Source organism: Colobus angolensis, unplaced genomic scaffold, assembly GCF_000951035.1.
Source record: "Colobus angolensis palliatus isolate OR3802 unplaced genomic scaffold, Cang.pa_1.0 Scaffold1, whole genome shotgun sequence".
Classification (NCBI taxonomy): domain Eukaryota; kingdom Metazoa; phylum Chordata; class Mammalia; order Primates; family Cercopithecidae; genus Colobus; species Colobus angolensis.
The window spans coordinates 3,251,331-3,262,698 of NW_012110918.1; the positions used below are offsets into that span (position 1 = coordinate 3,251,331).

Consider the following 11,368-nt stretch of genomic DNA (forward strand, 5'->3'; position numbering starts at 1 on the left):
AGGAGAATGGCATGAACCTGGGAGGCGGAGCTTGCAGTGAGCTGAGATCCGGCCACAGCACTCCAGCCTGGGCGACAGAGCCAGACTCCCTCTCAAAAAAGAAAAAAGAAATGTGATACATAGAAATCAAGCTCCAGGATCCCCTGTTTTCCTCCTGTGTCCTGGTTATCGCACAGGAAAGCAATTGCAGCTCCCAAAGTACATGTTTTCCAGCCTCAGCTCTGTGTCTATGTAAGACAGTATCTTCCTTGGTTTCCCACAGCATCCCTTTTTATGTGTGGTTTTTTAAGGTAAAAAGACCTCCTCTTTCTAGGACCACTATCATAGTGTTTTTTTGTTTTGTTTTGTTTTTTTGAGATGGAGTCTCAATCTGTCGCCCAGGCTGGAGTGCAGTGACGTGATCTCGGCTCACTGCAACTTCCGCCTCCCAGATTCGAGCAATTCTTGTGCCTGAGCCTCCTGAGTAGCTAAGGCACAGGTGCATGCCACCACACCCAGCTAATTTTTGTATTATTAGTAGACGGGGTTTCACCATGTTAGCCAGGCTGGTCTCGAACTCCTAACCTCAAGTGATTTGCCCGCCTTGGCCTCCCAAAGTACTGGGTTTACAGTCGTGAGCCACCACGCCCAGCTTCATAGTGTGTTTTATTTCTACTCACAAAGCACACTTATCAAAGCCAGAGTTGTCAGTTAAAAAGAGAATAATGCAAAATAAAAATAAAACTGGGCTCAGTTCACACCTGTAATCCCAGCACTTCAAGAGGCCAAGGCAGGCGGATCGCTTGAGGTCAGGAGTTCGAGACCAGTCTGGCCAACATGGTGAAATCCCATCTCTACTAAAAATGTAAAAATTAGCTGGGCGTGGTGATGGGTGCCTGTAGTCCCAGCTACTCGGGAGACCAAGGCAGGAGAATCACTTGAACCCAGGAAGCAGAGGCTGCAGTGAGCCTAGGTCATACCACTGCACTACAGCCTGGGTGACAGAGCAAGACTCCATCTCCAAAAAATAATAATAATAATAATAATAATAATTTAAAGGGCCATATTTAGATTGCCCCAGGGTCCACTGTGTTTCTTTTCTCACAGCTGACTGAAGCTAGTTTTGAGAATCTGTTTCTTGAAAACACCTGTAAGATTTATGCCTTGCCCTTTCCAAATATAATGAAGTGTTATTGACGCTCCAGAAACACACCTGCGCTGGCACGTGAGTCGCGAATGAGGATCTGAGGCTAGCGTTTGCATGGGTTGAAGGTGCCAGGGATGCCTTTCTCTGAATACCTTTGTTTTTTTAAGAATCTATTCACAATTAAGGGGAAAAAAATGTTCGAAAGCGAGCCATTAGCACATTATTGAATTCTTGTTTCCAGCCGACAGCTGTGTTGCGCTTCGTGTAATAGGGTACATTTACTGATGCCTCGATGCTGTTCTTTTGATTTCCATGAATTTGAGACACTCAGCACTCAAGTGTGTATAGCTACGTGTTGTTTCTTGTATTCATTGTGTGTTTCCTACTTTCAAGTCATAAAAGCCTCACTAGATATCCAGAGGCCTGCAGTCATAAACACTTCATTATAAATGCTTTCCTTGTTTCTGCAAATTCACTGAATTAAAATCCTTCGTTTATTGAAACATGCTTCAACCTTCCACGCGAGGTTTTTGACAATCACTGGATTTGTTTGGCAGGAAGAAAGGAATGTTGGAGGGAGACTGTGAGTATCCAAGAAATGTAAAAAGACATATTTACCCAGGATGGAAAAGAATACCATGAAATAAAAACACATGAACAGTATCTCACACACACACACACACACACACACACACACAAATGGTATACACTATTTTCCTTAGCCTTCTATTGCCATTATGTGTCACCATAAGAAACAATTTCATCCCTTTTGTGTCCAGTCAAGCTTATCATTCCCATTATGTTCTATTGTAGTTCAGGTCTCTTTTTTCATCCTTTCAATGATAGTTAAAAGAAACTGCCTTTTTTCCCTCCTTCTATTACATGAAAGTCAAACCTAAAAGGATATTTATTTATCTTGTATCTTACACCTTCATTTATGTTTGTTTAAAAATTGAGGCCGGGCATGGTGGCTCATGCCTGTAATCCCAGCACTTTGGGAGGCTGAGGCAGGCGGGTCACAAGATCAGGAGTTCGAGACCAGCCTGACGAACATGGTGAAACACCGTCTCTACTAAAAAAAAATACAAAAATTAGCCGGGCATGGTGGCAGGCACCTGTAATCCCAGCTACTCAGGAGGCTGAGGCAGGAGAATCACTTGAACCAGGGAGGCGGAGGTTGCAGTGAGCCGAGATCGCCCCACTGCACTCCAGCCTGGGGACAGAGCAAGACTCCATCTCAAAAAAAAAAAAAAAAAGATAAACAGAAATATTGAATCAATATTTATTTTTTAAATAATTTTTGTGGGTACATAGTAGCTGTAAAGATTTAGGGGGTATATGAGATGTTTTCATAAGGCCTGTAATGTGAAATAAGCACAAAGTGAGGACTGGGGTATCCATCCCCTCCAGCATTTATCCTTTGTGTTACAAACAATCCAATTACACTCTAAGTTATTTTAAAATATACAATTAAAAAAATGAATCAGGCTGGGTGAGGTGGCTCACACCTGTAATCCCAGCACTTTGGAAGGCCAAAGCAGGTGAATTGCTTGAGGCCAGGAGTTTGAGACCAGCCTGGACAACATGGCGAAACCCTGTCCGTAATAAAAATACAAAAATTAGCCAGGCATGGTGGCGTGCACCTGTAGTCCCAGCTACTCGGGAGGCTAAGGCACAAGAATCACTTAACCACAAGAGGCAGAGGTTACAGTGAGTTGATATTGCACCACTGCACTTCAGTCTGGGGGACAGAGCAAGACTCTGTCTCAAAAAAAAAAAAAAAAAGAATCTAGGATATGTCATCAGAAAAGAGAGAACGTTAAGTGCTGTTCACTTTTTAGGATATGTCATCAGAAAAGAGGGAATGTTAAGTGCTGTTTGCTTAGAAGTGACTTGCTGTCAGCCAGGTGTGGTGGCTAACACCTGTGATTCCAGCACTTTGGGAGTTTGAGGCGGGCATATCACGAGGTCAAGAGATCGAGACTATCCTGGCAAACATGGTGAAACCCCATCTCTACTAAAACTACAAAAATTAGCCAGGCACGGTGTCACGTGCCTGTAGTCCCAGCTACTCGTGAGGCCGAGGCAGGAGAATTGCTTGAACCCTGGAGGCGAAGGTTGCTGTGAGCCGAGATTGCGCCACTGCACTCCAGCTTGGTAACAGAGCGACTCTGTCTCCAAAAAAAAAAAAGTGACTTGCTGCCTAGAAAAGTGTTCTAGATTTCCAACATTTATGACCTCCTGGCACCAACCAGTGAGACATACACCCTCCCAGATGAAAAGTAGATGCTGTTTTAGTTAGATGGAGAGAAAAACTTCGAGGTAATTAACCTAGAGATTTATTTGTATCACTGCTGTGTGACTGTTAAGTATTTGTCATTAGTTTGTACACACACCCAGCCCTACTCTCAAATAAGACAAGGAGATGAATATACTGCAAGTATATGTATACCATGGGGAAGGGCTGGAGGTGTGTGAGCACTATAGGACCTATAGGCAGCCTGTAATTGTCATCACTTACAGACAGAGGGATTAAGAACTCTGTAATCGCAAAGATTCCCAGAATTGTTAACAACTTGTCTTCCAAATAGTTTTCATCAACAATGCTATTATTTCAATCTCCTTCTTTTACTTTTTAGGTGGTCCGAGACATTCTGCTGATTGGACATAGACAGGCTTTTGCATGGGTTGATGAGTGGTATGGTAAGTCAATTTCTCCAAGATAACTTGTAGAACAACTTCATGTTGTCTTGGGCTTTCTGTCCATTTGGCTTCAACTGCTACCTAGAAGGACAACAACAAAGGCAAGGCCGTTGCTTCCTGTGTTGGAAATAGCACTGTCTGCCAAGCATAATGAAGATGTAATTATAGAAGCTTGGTCTAAAATAACCACGGAATTATTGACTAAGTAGGAACCTCAGGATGTTTGATGCTTACATAGTTGATACGCACGGCTCCATCATTTTCTGTTAGATGGGTTTCAAACCCATCCTAATTTATCCTAAACTTCAAGATCAAAGCTGTCTGAAGCATCCTGTCAAGTAAAAGCAGTCCTTTGATTCAGAAAACATTTGAAATCACCCCTCACTAAATGTATACAGGTTTTGCAAAAATTCAAGCGCAGACAGAGGCATAGGTGCCCGGTTCATCCTAATTGAAACTATTGTTCTGGCTTTTTTGTTCATGATCTGGGAAGAGTTAAACGATTTCTACACATTTCCAGCAAATGAAAACAAGTTTAGCTTCATCCCATGATGGATGGACCATCCTTCCCACGTCCTCAGCAGTCTTGTTTTGTCCACATGAATTTTCTGCACTCCCAGAATCAGTCATCAGATGGCTACCGTCCTTGGCTATAAATAGAAAGGAACACGCCCCACCAGTGACTTAGGTTAGATCTGATTTTCAGGTCGATTGTCTAATGAAATGCCCTCCTCCTTGGCCTTTTCCTAAGTCACATTAAATTTGTTCTGAGTATAACCTAGATTGCATTTTGGTCCTTTTCTGTCACTGTTTTACCAACTCCCTCCCTTTTCTGAGCAGAAGGTACCAAAGTAAAAGGACACGTTAGACGGAAGGGGCAAAGACAGTCATTATTATTAGTATTGTTAGCGATTTCTGAGCCACATTTAAAAGGCATGGTTCTATAAGCTACGGGCTTTTCTTTTCTTTTTTTTTTCTTTTTCTTTTTTTTTTTTTAACCTCCTTTTGCAGTTTTCCCAGATCTGCACCTTCTGAAGCGCAAATGCACCTTTCTGGGTTTGTCCAAATGCAGATCATTTAACGCTTTCTTATCACACACCCACAGAATGCCGCTCTCATGCCGCAAAAGCACTGGCTTGCCACATTGTCATGATGTCTCCCAGAGACCTGTCTATTTCTAGTTGCGTTTTGTGAGGCAGGCAGGAGAGTCTCCTGTGATTACTTCCTCTGATCCTTAAATAAATCTTTCTGGTTGTTTTTTTCTGGGGAGCTTTTCTCCGATTCTCAGAGGGAGCACAGACCCCAAGAAAGGATAAGAACTTCTGGTCTCTCCCAACTTGTGCTCCTCAGAGCTCACGGTTTCTTCGCTACCAACACCAAGGAAATATCAAAAGGATATTTAAAGAATCATAGGTGCAAACTGATTAGAAGTTTGGCAAAAAGAGAGGTACCAGAAGGGCCAAAAACCTGCCACTTTGAAAACCAACAGACAGGGCACTTGGATAGGTTTCTCTCTGTTGCCAGAGTGCCAAAGAAGATTTTTCAGCTAAAAGAATAGCCGGATTCTGATCAAGAGGACAGAATAATAAAGAGGGTTTGATTACAGGCAGGATATAGGAAGAAAACCCAACGTAGGTGGGTATCTAGTAAATGAAAGGCCAGAAAGGGGATGGGGGATGGAGCCTGACTCTTCCATCTCAGCTGAGCCTAGGGCAAAGGGCAAGGAAGAGACTTAAACTTAGGGACTTCCTTTTTTTTTTTTTTTTGAGACAGAGTCTCGCACTGTCATAAGGGCTGGAGTACAGCAGTGAGCAATCTCAGCTTATTGCAACCTCTGCCTCCTAGGTTCAAGCGATTTTCCTTGCCTCGGCCTCCCAAGTAGCTGGGATTACAGGCTCCCACCACCACGCCCTGCTAATTTTTTTGTACTTTTAGTAGAGACGGGGTTTCACTATGTTGGCCAGGTTGGTCTCAAACTCCTAACCTCGTGATCCACCCACCTCAGCCTCCCAAAGTGCTAGGATTACAGGCGTGAGCCACTGTACCCGGCCGAGACTTAGGAACTTCTAATAAAAATTGAAGAAAAAAAAAATCCTGCCAGGCACGGTAGCTCACACCTGTAATCCCAGCACTTTGGGAGGCCTGGGATGGAGGATCACTTGAGCCCAGGAATTCGAGACCACATGGGCAACATAGCAAGACATGATCTCTACAAAATAAATAAATAAAATAAAATTAGCCAGGCACAGTGGTACATGTCCGTAGTCTTAGCTACTCAGGAGACCAAGGTGAAAGGATCACTTGGTGAGCCCAGGAGCTGGAGGCTGCAGTGAGCTGTGATCGCACCACTGCACTCTAACCTGGGTGACCGAGCAAGACCTCATCTCTTAAAAAAAAAAAAAAAGAAATCTGGGATTATAACAGGAGCCCAAGGCTAGAATAATGTACCAAAGGAAACAGGAGATTTCCCTGAATCTGGATACCTTCAAAAAAGAGCACGCACTTGCTTAGGATGAGTGAAGTGGAGGCATTTAACAACTAAGGAGTCTATTGTGCAAAAAGCCTTTCCCTTATCTGAGCACAAAACAACAGTGTGGGCTTTAGTGAGTGTGGATCATCAGAACGCCTTGCACTCCCCAGGGTGGGTCTCCCCTTGCATACACTGACATAGCTCCAACCAAAACAAACAGCCTTTTCACTCAGCAATGGTCTGAGAACTACACTGTTAATTTCATGTAAGCTACTGCAACCATCAGTACCCACAGCTGAGCTACTGACCAGGAAAACAGTGGCTCCTTCATCACATCACACAGATGCAGACACTCGGTGAATCAAATGAATGGAAATGCCTCCTGTCCACAGAGTGCCTTCTCAGTCCCGTATGCAAAGTAATTCTGGGAACTGTGGACCATGTGTGCCACTGGTACCCAGGCTAAGTGCCCACTAGCATTACCCTTCCACTCCATTTTGGGGTACCTGAATGACTTATTTTTATTTGATCTGGACAGGCTCAGTGAGGCTCTCATTAGTAAACATGGAAAAGGTCCAAAATAAATCCTTGCCTATAGCTATAGCTTCTAGCACTGGTTCTCAAAGTAAGGTCCCTGGACCTGCAACGTCAGCATCTCTTGGGTATTTGTTAGAAATGCATATTCTCAGGCCCCACCCCAAACGTGCTAACTCGGAAACTCTGAGGGTCTAGCCCAGCAGTTGTTTTAACAAGCCCTCCAGATGGTTTTGTTGCTGGCTAAATTTTAAGAACTACTGGCTTATGACATGGGCTATAAACCAGACTGGGGACATTGGGTTATAAGGACAATTTAATTGATTCAATCCAAATAGGTTAACTAGAGAATCATAGCTGTCTACAGGGCCAACCACACTCCAGCCTGGGCGACAGAGCGAGCCTTTGTCTCTAAAAAACAAAAAATGAAATAAATTTTAAAATGATTGCAGGAACCCAAATTCTTACTCTGATTTTTTGTGAGAATTAGAAAAAAAGCTCTCCTTTCCTCAGATGAATTAGAAAAAGGTGCCCCTTCTGGGCAGACTCAGCAGGTGCTCTGGGCTTAGGGCTGAATTTTAGCCCCATTGGCCCCCTCTGCTGTGTATTCATACAGTGCACAAACTGTACACGCTGATGCATGAGCAGCTCTAGATGTCTTTCTCTCTAATTAGACTCACCACCTCCAGTGCTTAATTAAGAGTCAAGAAAAAAAGGACATTGTTGAGGGTAGTGATCATTTGTCAGCCAAGGATTAATTTTGTATCTCTTCTGAGTTTCAGCATTTGGCTGTCATGAAACTGTTTCCCTAAAGAGATTTTATTCTGCTCATGTTCATTGTAAAGTGTAACCATTTCCATATTGGAGGAGTTGAGTGTCTTTCAAAGCTGTGATTGGTCTTTATCCATGAGCCTTGGGTCTCTCTGCATGACTAGAACACTAATCAGAGAAATAACAACAACATATTTCAGGAAATGGGGTGAGAGGGAAGGTGGATAAAAATAGGCAGCCCAGTTTCACAAAGGCATGGTTTTGCTTTACAAATCTGACAGTGTTTTGAGAAAGGAACACGGAACATTGCCAGAAGGAGCCTATGATTGAGGTGAACCTCACGAATGTCTTTGAAAACCTGACTCTAACCAAAAAGTATGAGGGAGGGGGAGTTCTGGCTGGTGTAGACCACACTGTCTCATGAAAGTGACTTAGAAATCAGCCTGGAGTTCCTAGAGCAGGTCTAACAATGAGGGAAGCAAGATTAAAATGGAGCAAGAAGCCTGCTAGGGGTTGCATTAGCTGGTTGAGTTCACCAAGCCGGCATTTTCCAATGCAACATTGTATGTGTGTGTGCTTCTGTTTATCTGGGGAGAGAATCTATAACTTTCCATCAGATTTTCAGAGGAACCCGTGAACCCTTCCCCTGCGTACTCCCTGCTCCCAATTAAAAACTACAGAAAAAAATCACAACTATGAGGCCGGCACGGTGGCTCACGCCTGTAACCCCAGCACTTTGGGAGGCCGAGGTGGGCAGATCGCCTGAGGTCAAGAGTTCGAGACCAGCCTGGCCAATATGATGAAACTCCGTCTCTACTGAAAATACAAAAGTTAGCTGGGCCTGGCTGCGGGCGCCTGTAATCCCAGCTACTCAGGAGGCTGGGGCAGGAGAATCGCCTGAACCCAGGAGGCAGAGGTTGCAGTGAGCTGAGATCGCACCATTGCACTCCAGCCTGGGCAACAAGAGCGAAACTATGTCTCAAAAAACAAAAATCAGAACTATAGATTATAGTTATAGATCTTAGTGGTCTGAATTATGTGGAAAAGGTATACACCACACTTTGAGGATTGGCTACTTTCACCAAAAAAAATGGAGTTACTCTAAGCTTTCTGTAAGAAGCATGTATTGAATTTATAATCATTGTAAAGGACTTTAAAAATGGCATTTCTCAAAGGATGGCTACCATTTTGCTGGAGCCAAAGGAGTATCCATTCTTATTTATGATTTCTGGAGCCTCCCTGACCCAACTGCTTGTTCAAGACTTTTATTTTGACTTAGAATGATGTAAAAATGACTTCTGTTTTGCTGAAGGAGCCTGAAAATGAAGGGAAATGTTTGTAGAGGGAAATAAAGTATAATGTGCCATTGCACAGATCATTGAATTAGAACAGAAGATTCCCCTTTTTAAAATGTTTGCTGCTGCAACTGTGTGGTACAATGAAGGAAAATTCACGCTTGCAGATGCTTTGTTCAAGGGCATTTGTAGTTTCCATGTGTGTTCAACTGACTTCTAAAGGCCTTTCAAACATAAGATCTTGCCTCCACTTCCTGTGACATTAACCTCCTTTCATTGAAAATACAATGATTGGGCCGGGCGCGGTGGCTCAAGCCTGTAATCCCAGCACTTTGGGAGGCTGAGACGGGCGGATCACGAGGTCAGGAGATCGAGACCATCCTGGCTAACACGGTGAAACCCCGTCTCTAGTAAAAATACAAAAAAACTAGCCGGGCGAGGTGGCGGGCTCCTGTAGTCCCAGCTACTCCGGAGGCTGAGGCAGGAGAATGGCGTAAACCCGGGAGGCGGAGCTTGCAGTGAGCCGAGATCCGGCCACTGCACTCCAGCCCAGGTGACAGAGCAAGACTCCGTCTCAAAAAAAAAAAAAAAAAAAAAAAAAACAATGATTGAAAGAAAATTGCCACCATAAACAACGCTAAAAGACTAGGGGAAAGTATTTGCCGCATATGTAGTCAACAGGATTACTGTCTATAATATATAAAGAGGTCCTATAAATTGAAAATGTGGCTGGGTGTGGTTGCTCACACCTGTAATCTCAGCACTTTGGGAAGCCAAGGCAGGAGAATCACTTGAGCTGAGGAGTTTGAGACCAGCCCTGGCAACATAGGGAGACTCTATCTCTACAAAAAATTTAAAAATTAGCCGGACATGATGGTGTGCCTGTAGTCCCAACTGCTTGGGAGGCTCAGGTGGAAGGACCACTTGAGTCTGGGAGGTCAAGGCTGCAGTGAACCATGGTCACACCACTGCACTCTAGCCTAGATGACAGAGCAAAACCCTATCTCAAAAAAAAAGAAAAAAAAAAATCAATAACTCAAGAAAATGGTAAAGGCTATGAAAAAGTAAATCATAGAAGAAGAAATGCAAATGGCCAGCAAACTTACTACTAATCACAAGAAATGTAATGAGAAAGACAAGAAAATAGGACGTTTGCCCATCTGATAGCAAAAATTTAAGAGTGATTATATCTAGTTTTCAATATAAAATGATAATCCAGTTTAATAAAATATACCATAGAAATGATAAGCACAAACAACTTATGACCCAGCCAATCCACTTCCAGAATTTTATTCTGGAATACACATCAGGCCGGGTACAGTGGCTCATGCCTGTAATCCCAGCACTTTGGGAGACTGAGACAGGCAGATCACCTGAGGTCAAGAGTTCAAGACCAGCCTGGACAACATGGTGAAACCCCATCTCTACTAAAAATACAAAAATAGTTAGCCGAGTATGGTGACACGTGCCTGGAATCCCAGCTACTCAGGAGACTGAGGCAGGAGAATCACTTGAACCTGGGAGGCAGAAGTTACAGTGAGCCGAGATGGCGCCACTACACTCCAGCCTGGGGACAGAGTGAGACTCTGTCTCAGAAAAGAAAAAGAAATACAAATTGCCCATGAATACATGTACAGCATGTACAAAGCTATTCTGTGTGGTGGCGTTCATATAAGCTAAAAATTAGTCTCAGTGTAAATGTTTACTAACAGGATTATCAATTAACAAATCCCCTGAGACCAGAGCCTCTTTGCCAAAGTGGAGCTGATGGTTGAGGAGGAGATTTTGGCTTCAGCCCAGTCACTGGCAGAGGAGAACATTCTACTCAGGCCCCATGCAGTATGACCTCATGCCCTGAGATAAGAGTCTGCGATCTGATCTCTCCTCACCTGAAGGAGAGCAAGAAACAGAAGAAAAGAAACGACCTCTCTAGAAGGCAAGGAAAGGAAATACTGTCCCACTGAAGTACGATGAGCAGGGCATGTGTGTCCCCAAAATACTTCCCAGGGCTGTTTAACCTTTGATAGCGGAGTCTCAAAGATATTAGGATGTACTTTCTTTATCAGAAGAAATACCATACCAGTTGCAACATTCTCTTAAATCAGGCAGTTATCCCCAGTATTGCCGGCTTAAGGAGTCTTTATGTAGGAAACCTTATTTGGGAACAGTACATTATGACCTTTCACAATCTATAAGTGAAGGGCTGATTGTTCACCAACGTATTTGCAAAGTAATTAACATGGGCTACCTTTAATTAAGAGTTTGGGCCAGGTGTGGTGGCTCACGCCTGTAATCCCAGCACTTTGGGAGGCCAAGGTGGGCAAATCACAAGGTCAGGAGTTCAAGACCAGCCTGGCCAACATGGTGAAACCCCGTCTCTACTAAAAATACAAAATTAGCCTGGCATGGTGGCATGGCCTGTAGTCCCGGCTACTTGGGAGCCTGAGGCAGGAGAATCGTTTGAACTTG

The 11,368-nt window shown here is 43.7% G+C and overlaps 1 protein-coding gene and 1 long non-coding RNA gene across 2 annotated transcripts in view; one reads left to right on the plus strand and one right to left on the minus strand.

The window, feature by feature from the left end:
- Window positions 1-11,368, plus strand: part of PITPNC1 (phosphatidylinositol transfer protein, cytoplasmic 1) — a 253,142-nt gene that overhangs the window by 226,360 nt on the left and 15,414 nt on the right. The window contains exon 8 of the mRNA XM_011954034.1: window positions 3,766-3,829. Within this exon, the coding sequence (XP_011809424.1) occupies window positions 3,766-3,829 (64 nt within the window). The remainder of the gene's footprint in view (window positions 1-3,765; window positions 3,830-11,368) is intronic.
- LOC105519584 overlaps window positions 3,447-11,368 on the minus strand; it is a 15,099-nt gene continuing 7,177 nt past the window's right edge. Inside the window, exon 2 of the long non-coding RNA XR_001003028.1 lies at window positions 3,447-3,910. This is a non-coding gene — a long non-coding RNA (uncharacterized LOC105519584). The remainder of the gene's footprint in view (window positions 3,911-11,368) is intronic.